Genomic DNA, 19,699 nt, shown 5'->3' on the forward strand with positions numbered 1-19,699 from the left:
TTTGCCTGTCACCCCGGTTTGGCGCTAATTTACCGCTTATCACGCGTCACATCGGTAAAAGAATGTATTACGGATACAAATGGATCAAGTTGAGATGAGACTTTTAAGTAGGCAAAGGTATTGCAAAGGTAAAAAAAGATTAGAAGTGTCGGAATTACACTTTCAGTTAAAAAAATACGATAGTCTCCTCCTGCTATATTTGTTGGTCCCTATAGTTTCTCAAACACCATTTCTGTACCGCACAATTTGTCGTAGCGTCACCAGATTGTTGCAGAAGTCGGGTGTCAGTTGTCTCTGAGCTGGCTCCCTGAGCGCAGCGCCCTGAAGATGGTGACCTGACCAGTGGGGCGAAGCCGTTCTTGCGTGTGTGCCCCCGTGCAATGCGGTGCTGAGACCAGCGGTACGGAGCTGCTGTTATCCAGTATCACCCGCGTCCACAGCTTGAGGATGCCAACGGGGCAGTGCCGCTGGTGCCTTGCGGGTTCCCAGACCTCTGGGTTCGCCTCCTTCGGTCTCATCGAACCACAATCCCTCCGACCACCTGCTCTTCGTCTTCCTTCTCCTTGTTCCTCTTCTTTTCTCCTCCAGCTTCAAGAAATTTCCTGATTCTTAGTCTCTTCTTCTTCGTCTTCTTTCCTGTCTTGACACCCTGACCCCTGACATTTGCCCCCGTCTTCAAGATTTTTTAATGAAAAACTGCTTTAACGTTTGAGGTCGATGACCCACATTCATTTCACAAATCACATTCAGTCACTTTCTCACAGCACAGTCCTAAGGGTCACAGCTATCACACTAAGGTATAATAACTGAAATGTTCACGAAAGTTTCACTTTCCCCCACGCACACATAATTTCACCAACACATATTTTATAACTTTGCGCAGGCAGCCTGTCCACACATCGCCCGCTCAACAGTAGCTCACGTTATTCTACCCATATAATCTGGTGGAGCATGACATTGTCGTTTATCTAGGGCACTGCTGTCCTGCTAGTTTAACCGATGTTTCTCATTTTGAACATTCACCAAAATACAATACTACTTCAATAACCTTCCAATTCACCCTACTCTGTTCAGCTAGCAATTCCTTCTATTCTGACATTCCTGGCAAACTGCATCTCTACGATCTACACCGCCCTGTTTCGAATTGCCATCGTCTCGGTGCGTAAGCTGGTCTGGCATAATGTCCTATACCCATGTAGGTTTTCGGGTTCCACCGCCCTGTTCCTCGAACCGCTCTCCGTCCTGGCAATTCTTTAATCCGTTGACCTGTGCCATCACCTCCTTGGCGAGCTTGGCAACACCCTTGAGTTGCTCCACGAACGTTGGATAGACCGTCTTCTCGACTCTGTTCAACTATTTTCCGCCATCTCCTTCGTTGTTCTAGGATATATGACTTTCGTGGTCCAGTGTAGATTTTCTCCGCTTTCCGGTCACGATGACTTTAGGTTCCGACTTCATCCTGACGAAAGCTTTTGTATGATTGATTTGTATGGCCATTGGCACTGTTCCTGCCGCATTTCCAGCTACCACTCGGTCGTCTGATGTTTCGAAAATGTCGCCAGGGATGATGGTAACAGGGTGGATGACACCAATAACTCAGAGATGGGTCTTCCTTTTGTTGTCGAGTGATTTTCTCGGGTGACCTGCCCAACGCTAGTGCACTTGGATGACCGAGTTCATGTAGCGATTCTCTTTTCTCAATTGCAGCCATTGCACGTGTTCTCTTAGACATTATGGGGCTTGAAATGACCGCTGTTGTTGTTTCTTTATCGTTTTTTTCTGCCATCGGGATGTTCTATTTTCTCCATTCACCTCCTTTACTTGGCGTTTCCATTTTGCATCAGGGTCATTCACTTCTTTAAAGCCTGGCACATTACCCAGAATCAGGTCATAGGGTGATTAAGTGACACATATGGTTATTAACTCTCACGTGTAGTAAGGGGTCGAAACTTGAATGACAGCTTCCGGCCAGCACCTTACCGTTCCACCCACAAAAACCACTCGTGCCTCCTGTCCAGTAAACTCCTTTTGCGTCACAAAACTCCTCCTCACTAATACCGTGTTAGTTCCGGTATCCCGGGGAACTGAGATTCGCTGTTCCCGCAGCTCGCCATCTACAACAGGCATTTCACATTCTTGTGGCACCCGATACTCTCCTTCTCTCAGTTTTGTCTGCGTTTATTTAGTGATTGCGATTGGCTTTGGTGGGGCTGGGACCAACTTCTTCGCGTTTATTGTAAAAGCTGACTTCTGGTTTTTAAAACGGCATTCTTCTGTTGAATGTCTTCTTCTCTTACACACCTGGAAAGTCAAAGGTTCTTGCCTCGAGTTACAAAATAGGTCGGCCATCAACGGCACGATGACGTACGCGATTGCAAAGAAAACAACAAAATGGAGCCCCTGGACCGAACCTTTGTGTCATACTTTCCTGTGCTTCTATGCTCATCGCCACGCCCTTTCCTTCACTTTGCCCAATTTCTTAAGCCTCTGAGCTTCGCAGTATTGATGTGCGGCCGTAGTCATCTCTTCAAGGCTCTTTAGGCTGCGCTCCTAAAGAAATACTCCCAACTTGGAATTGCAACACGCGAGAAACTGTTCCGTCGCCATTCGATCTCGAAGTTTTTCGTACGTCTTTTCTGCGTTTGACTTCTCCAACCACCGGTCAAAGTAACTCATGAAAATCGAAGCAATCTATTTTCCTGTCTCTGCATCGTCTGTCTTTGCGTTGCGAAATTTCTCGGGGAAATCGTAAGCTGTAAGTTTAAATCTTTTCAGCAATGCTGTTTTTTTAGTGTCGTAGTCCATAGACTCTGAAGCCGGCATTCTTCGGCAGACACTAAGTGTGTCGCCGACCAGACAGAGACTCAATGCCGTCGCCCACTGACTCTTCTCCCAACCTTGTCCTAGTGTTACTCGCTCGAAGCGATAGAGATAGGCATCCAGTTCATCTCTTTTGTCATTAAAAAACCATGAGCTTTCTTGGGCAAGCAAACTTCCGGACTCTTGGACGTCTGTGGTCCTGTAGATACATGGGATTGTTCATCACTTTGGCTTGGTGCTCTATTATCCGCTAAACGTAGCTTTAAATCGGCAAACTCTTTCTCTTGGGCTAGCTTTTCTTTTGTACATCCGCCATTCGCTTGGCTCTCTCTTCCTCTTCTCGATTCGCCTCTCTCACCACTGTGCTTTCCTCCCTCCGTCTCTGATTTTCGCTCTCATACAGGTCCAACATCTCTTCCTTATCAACCCCAAGCTACTCGCCAATGTCATTACTTTTCAAGATCCATCTCTTCTACCGCGGTAAACAGGTGACAATGGAGAAGGGATCCTGGCAGTTATTGCACCAGAATCCTGGGAGGTTCGCCAATGTTGTTGTCACGCCTCACCTCTGTAAAAGAATGATTTACGGACACAAATGGATCAAGTTGAGATGAGACTTTTCGGTAGTAAAAGGTATTGCGAAGGTAAGAAAAAAAAAGATAATGCAAGTTTAAGGAATTCACTACATAATAAAAAAATACTCTAAATGGCTTTCAGTTAAAAAAATACAATAGTGTCCTCCCGCAATATCTACTGGTCCCTATAGTTTCTCAAACACCATTTCCATACTGCACATTTTGTCGTTGCGTTGCACCAGATTATTGCGGAAGTCGGGAGTCAGTTGTCGCTGAGCTGGCTCACTGAGCGCAGCGCCGTGAAGATGGTGACGGGGCCAGTGGGGCGAAGCCGTTCTTGCGTGTGTGCCCGTGCAATCCGGTGCCGAAACCAACGGAGCGGAGCTGCTCTTATCCAGAATCAGCCGCGTCAACTGCTTGAGGAGGCCAACGGGCAGTGCCGCTGCTGCCTTGCGGGTTCCCAGACCTGTGTGCCCGCCTCCTTCAGCCGCATCGAACCACAATCTCTCCGTCCACTTGCTCTTCGTCTTCCTTCTCCTTGTTCCTCTTCTTTTCTCATCCAGCTTCCAGAAATTTCCCGCTTCTTAGTGTCTTTTTCTTCGTCGTCTGACCCGTCTTCACACTATGACTCCTGACACCCCTTTTAGAATAAAACTGGTTATATATTTGTTAGAATTTCCATTCTTCGTAACGACGCCGCAGACACTGTTGACATTTTCGCAAGTTCTCTCATATCAGCAGAGGCTATCTCGAAATCTAACTGTTAAATTGAACTTTCTCTAAAGAATATTTTCATCCATGCTGTATGCGGTGATGGCAAACAAATGGTCGTGTAAACAAAGAATATATTCTAAAGCTAGTAGTCAGAACATCTACATAATCATTTTTTAAGACGTTACATTGCATTAAGATTTTTAAACGCAATATTTCAATATGTGTCCTTACAATCAACCGCTATCTCGCGCCAGTGCGCGAGACTAGCCCCACGTGCTTTATGCCTAGCCTCGGTGGTTTGTATGTCTAAAGCCAATATTAAATTATCGCAAATCACTTGGTAAAATTGTCATAAAACAAATTTCGATTCGGATACGGAATAGTAACAATACAGAAGGCGTCCTGGAATTTAAAGTTGAAGACTGTTATGCCCATTTGAGTTGTGTCATTTAATAAGCAAGGGAAGCTCAGGAACGCTTCCTGAGCTCTTTACTGTTTTCATGCAAGAAAATGATCTGTTTCTTGAGGAACAAGCAAGGTCGATACGATATTAACAGCTGCCTTTCAAATCGTCACGCCGCAGTAAGCCATTCGTGTTGCCCGCATGCCATACACCGAGACCGAAATGTAGTCTTCCTTAGAAGTTTCTATGTAATCAGCAAGTACAACTGTGGGGTTTTAAACTCGCTCGCAAGCAACTGTACTGCGAGCGGAAAGTCATAATCCTCCTTTTACCCTTCACAATGCTTCATTGGTCAAATTCAGGACGCCTAACCAGAGCAGGAGTGTGTCAGCCGGATGTTGCCTACGTTGCATGTTCACATGGTGATGAATTTTGATGTCCCCTTCTTCTGCACAGTGCTTGCGGATTATCGGAAGCTCGGGCGACGCATTTCGTGGTCACATGGCCTACATTTCCACATGGTTACTCCGTTGTTGTCTCGATGGTTGTTACGAGCATGAATCCTAACGTTGGGGGGGGGGGGGGCAGGGGGGACTGCTATCCGCTCTGGTAGATAGTGCTCTTTTCACCGTCTGTGCGCGCGTGCGTGTGCGTGTATGAATGTTTCCGAAAGTCTTTCTACACGCCAGCTTTGGAGCCAGCCTTATTACTTGTGCGTATTTGGGCACCTCTTGCGTGCGAAGTCTGTTGTTTTTGCTACTGTTAGGAGAGTACAGAAAGAAACCGCCGCCGTTTCCTGGAATGCGTGGGCGTAAACGTATGTCTATAGCGAGCATACCACATTTCTGTGCGGGTGCTATGCCTCCAAGAAAGCTAAACCCAACTGCCTTCTAATGGTAAGCTCCAAAATTAGTATTAAGAGGAAAAACCTTTATCTAAATCAAGGAATGCTTAGCTGAATGGTGATGGGAATTCTCATTCGAGATGTGGCGGTGCCGCCACTGCATTTGGAACAGTCGAATCTCATCTCCGGGATCCGGGTCGTCCAGCTCATCTTGGGGCTGGGAATGTGGCTGAGGGAGGAATGTGAAAGCAATCCCACTTTACGTGGAAGGCTGTGGAACACACGGTGCGGAAATGGAAGGTTGAGGAGCAGAAGGCACTGTGGATTGCGCCGTGTTGGTGTGTGTTCGTTTTAAAGCGGCGGTAGAGCCATTGTGGAGTGAAAATACACACAGCCCCGCCGTACTTTTCCCCTCACTCTACCGAAATAACAAAAGTGAGCACTTGTTGAACCGATTCGGCAACGACCTTTATTGCAGAATATGTGCTAAATTTAATTCTCCGTACATGTTTTACATAGCGGGACTACCTCACGAATCCATTTTCCAAGGAAGTTTGTCCAATTAAAACTGCATCGAAACAAAATGAGGCTCCACGAACCCAGAACTGTGAAGATTTGGTATTGTTTCGCTTGTGTATAAAAACATACCGGTATATTTTTATAGCCAATGTGTTCTTGCACCTCCCCGCAAAGCCCGCTGTATACTCCGACCAACGTAGGCCAAATCGATTTCATAATTTTACCACGCAACAAAACTTTTTCTTGTTATCTTCTCTTGTCCTTGCCATCATTTCCGCTATATCATTATAATATTACTGTTACCACCATTGGTATGTGGGATCAAGGCCGACAGCGGCTTTAACCAACTGCCTCGAAATCCACCCGACTGCCCTTTCCCAAAAGACCCTCCACAATCACCCATCATCGCAGCCCTCGTGCGCGCCTCTGCTGGCCATCCCAGCATGCAAGAGGCAGTGTATGTTTCCATCACAACGTCAGGAGGCTGCAAAGTAAAACGCAGCAATTTTCATATTGTGTTTTTCAAAGAGACACGCCACAAGCATGATATCGCTGGGGTTCACTCACTGTCGATCACGTGTGGTCATACGCCACCAACCAAGTTCGGTTGTGGCGGCGCCCCAGCAGCTTGCGTCGTCTGCTGCCGCAAACGGGCACGCTCCAGGAACGATGACGCTGGGGCTGAGCCACGAGTGGCGAGTGCTGACCACGCGCTTGCGGTGCGCGCTGGACACGAGCGTGGAATAAAGCGGGGACCCTAGTTTGGGTCCACGGCGCTGTAGCGTGCAGACGTGTGTCTTCGCATCTCTCTGTCGCCGTCGCGACATTGGTGACCCGGACGTTGCAGCGGAGCCACGTACCCAGAATGGACCCTCCCCGCGACGCCAGCGGTCCTTCTGTGTCCTCCGCTGCCTCTTCACCTGGCATCTCCGCCGTCGCTTGCCGTTTGCCCCCCTTCAGCGCTAAGCACCCCGACGTGTGGTTCCTTCAAGCCGAGGCAAGCTTCCGAGTGAGTCACATCACGTCGCAAGAGACCCGCTTCAACCATCTACAACAGTCACTGCCTATTGAGATCGCGGTTGAGGTTCGTGACATCCTTGCCAACCCGCCTACCACGAACCCTTACGACACGTTGAAGGCTGCCATCTTGAGCCGCACGAGCCTTTCGGAACGGCAGCGTTTCCAGGGGCTGCTTTCTGCAGAGGAGTTGGGTGACCGTCGACCTTGGCAGCTCCTTCACGAACTGCAAACCCTGCTCGGCGACGCACCTTCTGCCACGGACTCCCGTTTGTTGAAGGAACTTTTCCTGCGACGGCTCCCTTCTTCTGTGCAGATGATCCTCGCGACTGCTTCTGACCTTCCCTTATCCGCGTTGGCCGCGCATGCTGACAAGATAATGGAAATCGCCACGTTGCATCCGCCTTTGTCCACGGTGGCATCCGCTCAATCTTCCGACCATACCACCGTGGCGGCGCCTGCTACTTCTTTGCCCTCACCGCTATCCGACGACCTCGCCGCTCTCCGAGAGCGCATGCAAAACTTGGAGGAGCTTGTCGCCTCGGCTGGTTACAGCTCGCCGCCGCCTCGCAACCCTCGAGCTCGCCGGTTTGGCCCTTCTCGCCGTACCCCGTCTCCATAAGTATTTCGCCAGGAAGGCACAACGCGCCAGCCACCTCAACACCCTGATTCATTGTGCTGGTACCATCGCCGCTTCGGTGCAGCGGCGCAACGTTGCAGCCGTCCTTGCGGCTGGCCGGGAAACCGGACGAGGGATCGTTAGCGGCGGCGACCGATTTCCAAGCCAGCGAAAGTCGCCTCTTCTACATCACAGATGCAACCAGTGGTCAACGTTTCCTAGTTGACACTGGTGCTGAAGTGAGTGTGCTCCCCGCTAATTCCTGTGACCGCACTCAAGCACCACTGTGCCATCTCCAAGCTATTAACAAGTCCAGCATTCCCGTGTACCGACAAAAATCCCTGATGGTCAACATCGGCCTACGCCGTGCGTTCCGCTGGATTTTCCTCGTGGCCAACGTGAGTCACGCCATTCTAGGAGCCGATTCCCTTTCGCACTTCGGCCTCCTGGTTGACATGGCCCGAAAAAGAATCCTTGACGCCAAAACCGGCCTTTCTGTCATCCGCAAATCGTCTCCACTCCATCCGTTCGCATTTACGCTTCTTTGCGAACTACCTTCTCCGTACCGGGAATTGCTGAACGAGTTTCCTTCCCTGACTGCCCCTCCAGACTGGACAAAGCCAGTGAAGCATGGCGTCGTTGATCAGATAATCACCACCGGTCCACCTACGCACGCCGTGGTGCGTCGACTGGCTCCAGAGAAACATAAAATCGCGGAACAGGAATTTCACCACATGGTTGAAATGGGCATTGCTGGCCCGTCATCGAGCAACTGGTCCTCATCGTTACACATGGTCCCGAAGAAATCAGGAGACTGGCGACCCTGTGGTGATTACCGCTCCTTGAACGTGGCCACGGTACCCGACAGGTACGCCCTACCTAATATACAGGACTTCACCAATAACCTCAGTGGATGTACCATCTTTTCAAAGCTTGACCTCCAAAAAGCCTACCACCAAATCCCCGTAGCCCCGGATGACGTCAAGAAAACTGCCATCGTTACACCGTTTGGCCTCTTCGAATTCACTCGGATGCCTTTCGGGCTACGCAACGCAGCTCAGACTTTTCAGCGCTTCATAGACGTCGTCCTTCGTGGTCTCCCTTTTGTTTTTGCCTACATAGATGACGTTCTTGTCGCCAGTTCATCGCTATCTGGGCACCTTCACCATCTGCGGATAGTTTTCGAACGCCTAGCAGAGCATGGCCTCATCCTTAATAGCGAAAAGTGTGCGTTTGGGTTGCCGTCGTTGGAGTTTCTCGGTCATTTCGTTGACTGCAATGGAATTCGCCCTCTGCCAGACAAAGTGAAGGCCATAATCGACTTTCCCCGACCTGAGTCCTTGCGCCAACTGCGCCGTTTCCTAGGGCTGGTGAATTATTACCGACGGTTCATCCCAAAATGTGTGGCCATTGTTCAACCTCTCGAAACTTTCCTTCAAACTTCCAAGTCTCCCGAGTGCAGTCTTGAATGGTCTGACGCTGCTGATCGCGCATTCACTACCACCAAGGAGCGCCTGGCCTCTTCTACCCTCCTCGTGCACCCGCGCCACAACGCTCCCACAAGCATGATGGTAGATGCTTCCCACTGTGCGATTGGAGGTGTACTTCAGCAGCACATCCGCGGCAGCTGGCACCCGCTCGGTTTCTTTTCGAAGAAGCTTTCTCCCACTGAGCAACGGTACAGCACTTTCGGACGGGAACTCCTGGCGGCATACCTCGCTGTGAAGCATTTCCGCTTTTTCCTCGAAGGCCGCAGCTTCGTGATCTTCACCGATCACAAGCCTCTTACGAACGCCTTCAAGTCATCGAAGACTACATATTCTCCCCGAGAGACTCGGCATTTGGCTTATCTTGCAGAGTTTACGACGGACATTCGGCATGTCAAGGGAGTTAACAACATTCCAGCCGACGCCCTTAGCCGTATTTCCGCCGCACAGCGCTCCGGTTTCAGTTCTCAGGAGTTGGCCCAAGCCCAAAGCGATGACGAGGAGCTCCGAACTCTACGTTCTTCAAACAGCTCCTCTCTGCAACTCGACGACATTCTATGCCCTGATTCGGGAATCAACATCGTTTGCGACATTGACCCGGTCTCAGGCCGCAGACGGCCATACCTTCCTGCGTCTCTCAGGCGCATTGCCTTCAACTCTATTCACCGTCTCTCTCATCCTGGAGTTCGTGTCTCACGGCGTTTGATTGCCGAGAGATACGTCTGGCCGGGCATGAATACTGACGTACGCGCTTGGGCCCGTTCCTGCCTCGCCTGCCAACAATGCAAGGTCTCTCGGCATACCACATCACCTCTGGCTGCTTTCCCACTACGGGACTCAAGGTTCTTTACAATTCACGTGGACCTCGTTGACCCACTACCACCATCTAAGGGCTGCCGCTACATCTTGACAGTGATCGACCGTTTTACACGCTGGCCGGAGGCTTTTCCAACCAACGATATTACGGCTGAGACTGTTGCTTCCACGCTTATGTCGACGTGGATCGCACGTTTTGGCGTGCCGTCGGAGATTATCACAGACCGTGGCCGCCAATTTGAGTCCACACTCTTTCGCCGCTTGACATGCCTACTCGGTGTTACTCACCTAAAAACAACGGCCTATCATCCTCAAGCCAACGGCATGGTCGAGAGGTTTCATCGTCAGCTCAAGGCCTCGCTGATGGCTCACGAATCACCTGAGCAGTGGGCAGTTCACCTTCCTCTTGTGCTGCTAGGATTACGCACCGTCATCAAAGATGATCTTGGTTGTGCCGCATCCCAAATGGTCTACGGCACGTCTTTGCGATTACCGGCAGACTTTCTGGTCGCTCCACAGCCTCAAGATAACCCTTCCTCTCCTGGCCCACCCTACGTAAAGGATATAACCCGGTTTTTCAGCTATATCCGTCTCCAACCGCTTGGCCGTGCTCCACAAAACCCACGTTTATTCACCCAAGTCTTTCTGTCAGCCAATACGTTTTCATCCGTGTCGACAGTGCCCGCTGGCCGCTTTAACCGCCCTACACCGGCCCTCATCTCGTCATTTCACGCGGCGAAAAGGCGTTTACAGTTCGCGTTAATGGCCGCGACACTGTCGCCGAGGCCGAACCGCCTGCCTTCGACACCACTATCCACCACTCCACCCTGAACACCACCACTCTCCCCTCCGTTCGGAGCCCCACCCGTGAACATCCCAGCGCAAAGACTGTCCGTTTTGCCGCCACTCCGTCTGAAGAGGGGGGGGGGGGGCTATGTGGCGGCGAGCCCAGCAGCTTGCGTCGTCTGCTGCCGCAAACGGGCACGCTCCAGGAACGATGACGCTGGGGCTGAGCCACGAGTGGCGAGTGCTGACCACGCGCTTGCGGTGCGCGCTGGACACGAGCGTGGAATAAAGCGGGGACCCCAGTTTGGGTCCACGGCGCTGTAGCGTGCAGACGTGTGTCTTCGCATCTCTCTGTCACCGTCGCGACACGGTAAAGAAAGCGGAAATTCATTTGGCGGGGCATGTCATGTTAGCGTGCAGACTGTCACAACTCACCTTTTCATCTAAAATAAAATAGCGTCAAAAGGCATTGCTTGCAGGATAAGTTTGAATGCAGTAATAGCTTAGAGAAATCAGATAAAATTCTGATGATAGAGGCTAGAGCATGGGCTTACTTTCAGCAGTAAAAATCGAGTTCTCCAGCGATCAACTCGTTTGCGCTCTCTGCAATGTCTTAAAGGAGTGATGAAGATAAAATATAGCGTTCGTTTATTACAGACAATGCTTCGCCCTGATAACAATTATGACAGTTTTGTACCAGACTTCAAATATATAAAAACATGGCTGACTTCCCTGCTATGTCTCAGTGAGCGTCTATGAGGTAGGAGGAACTTGTTTGTGCTATTTGCGGCCACCAGCTCAAGCCACCAGAAATAAAATAGACTGGTCAGTTGTATACAACACTAGAGGCTCCACTAGTGGGGTCTCTAGTTTCACTTGACCGTATCACTTGGATGCTAATAGGTAGTGACTGCTAACTATGTTTTGACTATTTCCCAGTACCACGTCACTCTGTCCACCTTTCGCCACTTAAAAACGTTGTTAATATCTTTTTTATTTTGTCTTTTAAAACATCCTTGCACGTGCGTTACTAAGTAAAGTTTAAAGAAGCGCCAACGCTTTCAGACATCAGAGCTACAAAAAAAGAGCGTTCAATCCTTCGCTGAAGTGCGTCCAATCGATCGTCAAACCTTCAAATACCCAAATCGCAATCAATAAATGGAGACATGCGATTATTTCTCGCACACTAATAAAGGCGTCTACGATTTACCTAATTGTAAAGCGATAGGTTCATTACTTTATGGAGGTACACGATTGTACTCCATGTTGTGAATGACCACAGTGACCTTTCATGTAACCGTTATGACACAATGAAAGCCCGGCTTTACAAAAGCGCCCTCTGTACAGAGATATTATCCGAGCGTTTTGGTCGACAAAGCAGTGCGAAGGAAAGTAAATTACTTCATTTACAGAGACGCCATTTATCCCGCTAAGAAAACCTACCCTTTTAAAACGTATGGCGTGGTTGGAATGCAGCCGAGTAAGTTACCAAGGTTCATACTTTCAAATTACGCCAAGTTATGTTTCATCTTCGCGACCTCTTCAAACGATGTTAAGAAGGCTGGCCCCATTGGCCCCAGAGAGGCCACTCTTGACTGACCTTTTTATTGCAGACAAGGAACTCGTCTGCACCGTTGGAACCTATGCTACGTACGAATGGATGTACCCGGACGATGCGGTCTGCGACTACATCTACTTCACACCGATCAGCGTGCCGGACTTGCTGAGGCAAACATCGCAGATCGGATGGTTGACGTTCCGGCGACAGATGAAGGCACTGTCTAAAACTGGTGGCGGAATAGGTTTCGATGCTCAGTAAGCAAACGCTTTTACTAGCACAACATTCTACGGGGCTATTATGAAAACGGTGTTGCAATTGTTAGCAATAAAAGAGGCGCACTGTATGAAACCCACTCCTTTTCGACACCGGAAAACTTTGCTGTATATAATGACCACTTCGTTCAATTTGATAAAGCTGGCACTGCGGGGCTAAAGCTGAAACCTTATTGAAAGAACTGCTCACAGAGCATTGTTGTACCCCTTTACGACACTTCGCACTAAAACACAACAGTTCAGCAAAAATAGACTAAAATGACTGGCCACAAGACAGAGTTCGTCGTGCGTGGCAACACTATCGTCATTTTTTGTAGCCTGGGGCCCTATTCTCGACTGAACAAATTGCCGGCAATTCAGGCAATTTTCCGGAAGTCTTTTCTGATTGGCTTTCAATTTTGGTCACGTGCTTCGGGTTGACAAAGCGGTTGTGTGTGCTGTCGTCATTTTGACGTTTCATGTCGTCTACGGACACCAGTTCTAAAGTTTGCCTTATTTCTCGTTACTAAAGGCGCATAATTCTTGGCCGGCAATGAAAAACCAGACTAAATGCAGCGGACATGACAACGTAAGCCTGTCTTTGCTGTCAAACAACAATACTGCGTGTAATACACACCCCCTCTGTGATTGGCTGGGAAGGCGTGACGTAATTTAAACAGTTGGCGGGAACGATTATGTCATGCATTGGCAACTTCAGGCTGCGTAAAAGTGACGTAATGCTACATAACAGCTTGAAAATGGCGGCTGTTTTTGTCACAAAATACAAGCAAAATAGGGCACAATATTGCCCCGGATTACGGCGCCGCGAAATCTGCGGCAATTTTCAGCAGGCGCAGTTTCGCATGCGCGCTGTTTAAAGCATGTTTCCTACCGAAACAAATTATAGTTTCAACTGCTTCCAAGTCAGCAATCATGGAACATACAAATAACATGCAGTATTTTGCTTTTATGTTTGGCAATGAAATAAAAATTCTTTGTTTGGCGTAACCGCAACATTAGAGGGCAGTACAAGCCTCTCCATGACAAAGAGAACCCAATGCATGGCATTTGTCCATACTTGTCCTAGTAAGCTGTTGGGTCACATGATCGAACTCAAGAGAAAAATAACAATGAAAAGTGACTATTTAGTTCATTACAGCGCTGATTGCAGTCGAGCTTGACGAATGAGTGAATTGGCGACATCGGTGCGCTCCGCGGTTATCAGGCGTAGCGCTTCGCTGCTCTTATGTGTCATAGAAGCGATGGTCGCGGCCGTGTTTTTCTGTGATCACGCCATAAACTTATAACATAGCAGCAGACGATGGCGTGGCGGCGGTGGCGGCAGGGAAGGTGATAACGCAACAAAGCTTGCATTGAAGGAGAGAGCCCAGCTATGTTAATAAAAGCGATTGAAAGAAATAAAGAGATACGGTAAAAAAATTGTGTGATGTTCTTTAGCTCGACATCCGCCTTTTGCTCGCTTTTGGATCAACGTTACTCGATCGCCTTGTGGTGTTGGCGCCAAATTTGACCTCCAGAAATGTGTTTTTCTTGTCAGCCTCAGCTATCGTCTTAATTTTTATAGTACATGCCAAGTGTTTTTATATCTTTCTTGCACAATATTTGATACCTTGGTGGCGATCTTTATGAGTGACTCGTCAAATTACACTGCATGTCGTCATAGCTATAGGTGCAGCACGTCACTGATTGCTTACGTCGTGATTACGCAAAAAAACATGGGCGAAATGCCGGCAATTTGTGCAGTCGAGAATAGGGCCCCTGAGCTACACTTGCCGAGGTTGAGCAGTTTCGCGCGGCTCCTGGAGAGCCGTACTGTGCAAGCGCGCCACGTGCCGGCCCGTCCACTTATTGATCATGCGAGGGGTGGCCGGGTGTGGAACCGATGGCTCGTGTGTCACAGCAACACCGGCGTGCGCCTATGGAACCAGCGTAGCTCTGGGGCGATTGGTGACGCTGTGCCGGAGCTTCTTGTTCAGTATAAATGTGTCACATAATGCGTATACCGTGTGTGCGTCATTTAAGCAGCAGTAAGCATGATAATCATGCCAATCCTAGGCAACCGGCAAAGCGAAAAACAACCAGCTCAATCTTAGTTTACGCTACATATATCGTGGCATAGCCGAGCTACACCACTGCTAATTTTTTCTAAGCTGCAGCGTTTAAACGGTTTACCAACTCGCACAATCCTGCATTCTGCTGACGAAATGTGGCGCACATTGTCTGTATCACTTTCTCTTTGCAGACAATTTATGTGAGCCCATAAAAATGATCAATTGAAGCAAAAATTTGGAAGCTTTTTCTGTAAGGTTAGCATGCGTGTAGTGTTCGTGCACAGGCAGCGCCGCTTGGATGTTCTTCAAATGCATGAATGGCTAGTCGAGTAAATAGGCGGCTGACTCTAAAAGCGGCCCACCCTCCCTGAAATTTGGGACATAAAATCTCGTTGGCTGTGACGCATCGTGAGCATTTATTTGGCGGGCTTTAAAAACGATATAGTACGCACGTCGCAGCAGCCACGGTGTCCTTCAACGCACACCCTGTTCTCACATGGTGGCAGGGCAGTGTCCAGCGAGACAGGGCACTTTCCACACCTGCCGCGCGGCAGTTCCTTCGGTTTTTCTCGGCTCTAAACAAGCAGAAGCATTGAATAACAAATAAAGTCTATCGCTTTAACTGCTTTCATTAAACCAGTGCTCGGGGGGTTCTCGCCATTTTTGTTGAATATTTTGTTCTCTCGTTTTGTTTCAGAGCAAACCCATATGCGTTGCAAACCCATATATAAAACTTCAGAATGAACGCATTTGCATTGAGCTTGGTGCAATTATCGTTGTTCGTCGCGCGGACGAACGTAGAGTTCAGCCACGATATAGAACAACATCGTTGTCCCATCTAATATGCCAAGCTACTGAGATGCGATAAGGTTATAGTCGGGGTACACTACACAATCTAGGGGATAGCGCCATCTAAGCAGGGACGAAGTTAGGCAATCGCTTTGGGGGAGTTTAACTCGCCGAAACTACTCCTTGGCAATGAGCATGCAGTATTGGAGGGCTCCGAATTAAGTTTGACCTCCTGGGGTTCTCTAAAGTGCGCAGACATCTCGACACACTGGCGTTTTCGCTTTTCGCCTTCGTAAGCACTCATGACGTTCGGAACCAAATTCGCGTCTTCGGTCTTAGTACAACGCCTTAGCCACACAGCCACTGAGCATGGTGGCCATATATAGGCGAAGCTCCATTACATACTTACTTTCCGTTTGCACCCTATCTAGTGCTGCGCCTTCCAGGGTCTCCAACAGCAGTTGCTGTGTCTGACATGATTATAATCCCAATGTGGGCTTAGTACTGAGTAGAGGGGGTTCTTACTGAAATAGCTGTGAACCATGTGGTTCACTTGGTTTACTTAGGTGTTTTGTTGCCAGCGTATCGCCGTGCCCTGTGGTCTTAACTTTATAAGAAACAAACACGTATTTTCGCTCCACTTTGTATACAGAAAGAGTGTTTCGATTCGCATTCAATAGATTACAATGTTTCGTAGCGTCAGCTACATTGGCCGAGGTTGAGCAGTTTCGCGTGGCTCTTGGATAGTCGTACTGCGCATCTGTGAAGAGCAGTGACGTCTCACGGCGCACAGCTGGCGCACCGGAGCCGTCGCCACAGCGACTGGATTGGATTGGAAATCGTTTTAGCAGCCGTAAGCATGATAATCAAGTAATCCTAGACAACCAGGAAACTTAAGATTAACCAGCTGAACCTTAGCTCACGCTACGTATATCCGGGCATAGCCTAGCTAAGTCATTGCTAATTTATTCTTTGGCCTCTAGTGTTCTGTATCTAATTTTATGGGGGCGGAGAGAATAACGCGGACAGAAAAGTGGTCGCAGGGCAATCGCCGCAGCACTGCATTCGGTGACCCTCTACTGTGCGTGCCGCTTGGTTGACCTCGTATTTCTTGTTTGTTGCTGAACATCATTTCAAGATAATAAACAATGTCTTCTGAAAGAAGCCGGTGTTCTTTTTGGTACGTGACAATATCCTTTACCGCAAGAAGACGAAAACACGGAAGAAGAATAGTGATGTAACGGAAGATTTTCCTTGGGTGTTTCGTCGTTTTGCGCCAGGGAACATGCCTAGCTTATTCCTGCACCAACTTTCTAGACTTTTTGCTCTCATTCACATAGAGAGGCAATGACGCAGTGCAGGAGGGTAGAAGACACATGATTCGAGCGCTGGTGCTGGCTGAAATTTCTAACCTCGGATGCCTCTGTTCATCTGGAGCTGATTTACAGGGTCGCACGTTAGACACAATTTCATCCACCCAGTGTACTCGCGCTGAATACTGGAAGGACCACAGTATCCCGATGGGAGAAGTGTACCGCTTATGATGTAACACATCGCTTCTATCTTACCCCAAACATCTGGAGTTACCTCATACGTCCAGTCTGTGACCTGACGCCGCCCCCAAGGATGGCCACTGTAGGATGATAGACGCTTTGTGTAAAGGCCACGTTGCGAGGAGTAGGCCATAGCAACAAAATAATCTATAAGAAAAAGGCCCTGCGTTGGTTTTGATGTGCTTTTCCGCAAGGTTTTTGAACACTAGAGACAGGTATGGTTGAGGTGATGTACCAAGAATTCCCGAGATATCTGTTAGGACGGCTATTGGACGATGGAAGTCCTCCGTGAAGGCAGCAACTGGTGAAAGGCGACGTAAGCACAAAACCTTGGAAGAGGCAATGGGCGAAATCAACCGCATAGGGACGCCAGAAGGAAGTGACGTAGAACAAGATAATACTCATGTCTTGATGATTGGTCAAGGCATACATAGATGGCACGTCTGTACTTGCGCAATTAAAACGCTCCGGAAGTTTAACTCTGTGGGGATTGCTAGCCGTTGAAAGCTCTTGCATTGATAGTTCTGACAAACCACATGTACCAGTGACCACCTTCGACAACCAATAGCAGCCTCGCTGAATCGAAATTCGAGTGCAGGGGTGTGAGTTAAATTACTGTATTTAATATGCAAGTCGGCGGCGGCAATTGCATCAAAAACATGCTTATCGAAAACGCGTGGGAGAGTCCCCTGTAACAGGAGTCAAATATTTCCGCAATGTTGACGATAGCAAGAGGCACCGGACTTCCACCCTTATTCAGTCCTCTTCTAAACTGGGCAGAAGAATGGCCGGTAAAGTCGGACACAGCCAAAGAAGTCTACGAAACAAACACGAAGTGGACACTCGGTGGCATGATAGTCATCCTATCAGGTAATGTCAGTATTTTGTTCAAGATACGTGCAGTAGGTCGAGAAGTGTAGAGAATTAACCAGAAAGCTCACTTTACTGCAAGATTTATTTTGTGGAGCTGAATTTGGAGATGCGACTTAGTTTTGATGCTTTGCTACGGCATCCCGCGCGAGTTGCCCGCTCAGGACACTCGCGATTTCCACGTCGTCGGAGCCTCTGCTTGCCACCGTTAACGCCATGCCGAGGGCATGATGCGAAAGGACGTGCTCAGACAAAACACCCTCTCCTCCCGCGGCACGCCCTGATTGGTCCCCTTTATTCCGGTGAGACTGGGGCGGCCTTTGGCGATCGGTCAGCAATCCTTAAGCTGCGAGACACCACCGGACAGCCGTCGAGGCTTGACTTGGGAAAGCTCCACTTTTGAACACATGACGTATCTTACACTTAAGTAGGAATTGACTTAACGCGAAGTATCCATCGTTGCACACCTGATTGAAGTGAGCTTTTAGGTGCGAAGCACCTTAAGACTTTGCAATGTCCGTCCGCCGTCCGACGGTGCCTCTCCAAGACTACGGCGAGCTACACGAGAGGGCGCTACGCGCGAACCCGAGTTCACATTCAAAGCGCGCAATTCGTTGTTTCACTTCGTTTCAATTCGGGCGAATAAATCACCTTATCTCCACGCCGTGGACGATGCCGACGGTGTGATGCACTGGGACGCAACTTGTCTTGCATGTAGCATTTGTCATTTACAGTGTACGTACTGCACCCCAAATCATTTAATAAACTTTGTGTGATTCATTGTGCACGGATGATAACACTGATCCACACAATACACACACCTTGTGTCTCCAAATCATTTATTAAACTTTAAGTGCATCATAGTGCACGGACGATAAAACTTATCCACACAATGCGTCCCACTGCTTCGCATCCTAAGCTTCGTTCACGGCGTGGAGATGGTGTGAGTTTTGTGCGCCATTTTTATACCGCAGTGCTTTGGTGCTTGGTACAGGGGTTTTGTGGCGGCTAAGGCGGACGCGTAATCTAGCGAGCGAATGTGCCTCCCCAGGAGAACGAGGACAGGGGAGAAAGTGCCTGGGGGAAGGGGGAACGCGCTGCCGCTGCGGCAGGCCCTGCGTCATCTGTCAGCGCTTCGCCACAGCTCAGTATGTGTCACTTCCTCCGCTCACAGCTTCGGCATGCGTCTCCAGCAACCTTACCCTCACTCTTTCCATAACGCTCTACCACCGATTCTGGGTCATCCCAACCATGTGACATTTGGGGGAACGTCAAACACTATTTGCGAAAACACGCTAGCCTGAAGGGCTGCGAGATAACGACAGCGTACCGGATGTCGCCTTGCATTCCCTAATCGCGCGATCACTTTCTCAGAAGCAGCAGATACGCGCCGTGATCCAGAAGGCTGCACTTCTGACTGCACACAAATTTTGCTTTAGGGAGTACAGTGACCGTGACTTGATTTCCAACTCTGGTATTGAGGTTGGCTGAGTTGATACTTCAGAACGCTTAGCAGAGGTGAGCCTGCACCGAGATACGACACATAACGAGAAATGGTCAACACTTCAATACCACTCTCGAAGATGCAACCAGCATGAAGCGCAGACGTACTGATATCCGCATAAACAGGGGACTTTGCGGACGCCGCCTTCTCCGCATGTCGCTTTATGGGCTGGTCGCTTGGTCGCAGCGCGCCACTGTTATCTCGCGTAGCGTTCCTGGCGTCCCCCGCGAGTGGCTCTCCGAGCTCACGGGCACTGTACGTGGCGCAAGTCTTATCTGGTGTACCGTAGTACTCAGCGCCGCATGCGCCAGAAAGCAGAAGCAACATCTGCCGTGAAACCGGCAGAAGAATGAACGAAAGCTGCCCCTTAAAATATTTTGCTGAGAACTTCGAGCATCCAGAAGAGACACCTTCGGTCCACCAGCAATATTTCTGTCGCGGGGAGGCACCCCAACCCAGGAAAACTGTCGTACTGACTTGCACAGGCCAGGCGAGAAGA

At 49.2% G+C, this 19,699-nt stretch overlaps 1 protein-coding gene across 1 annotated transcript in view; it reads left to right on the forward strand.

Annotated features, from left to right (window-relative positions):
• LOC144148772 (uncharacterized) overlaps positions 1-19,699 on the forward strand; it is an 85,587-nt gene that overhangs the window by 1,580 nt on the left and 64,308 nt on the right. The window contains exon 2 of the mRNA XM_077680283.1: positions 12,214-12,415. Within this exon, the coding sequence (XP_077536409.1) occupies positions 12,261-12,415 (155 nt within the window). The 5' untranslated portion in view covers positions 12,214-12,260. The remainder of the gene's footprint in view (positions 1-12,213; positions 12,416-19,699) is intronic.

Source organism: Haemaphysalis longicornis, unplaced genomic scaffold (genome assembly GCF_048455015.1).
Source record: "Haemaphysalis longicornis isolate Haplotype H1 unplaced genomic scaffold, Haemaphysalis longicornis Haplotype H1 scaffold_8, whole genome shotgun sequence".
Classification (NCBI taxonomy): domain Eukaryota; kingdom Metazoa; phylum Arthropoda; class Arachnida; order Ixodida; family Ixodidae; genus Haemaphysalis; species Haemaphysalis longicornis.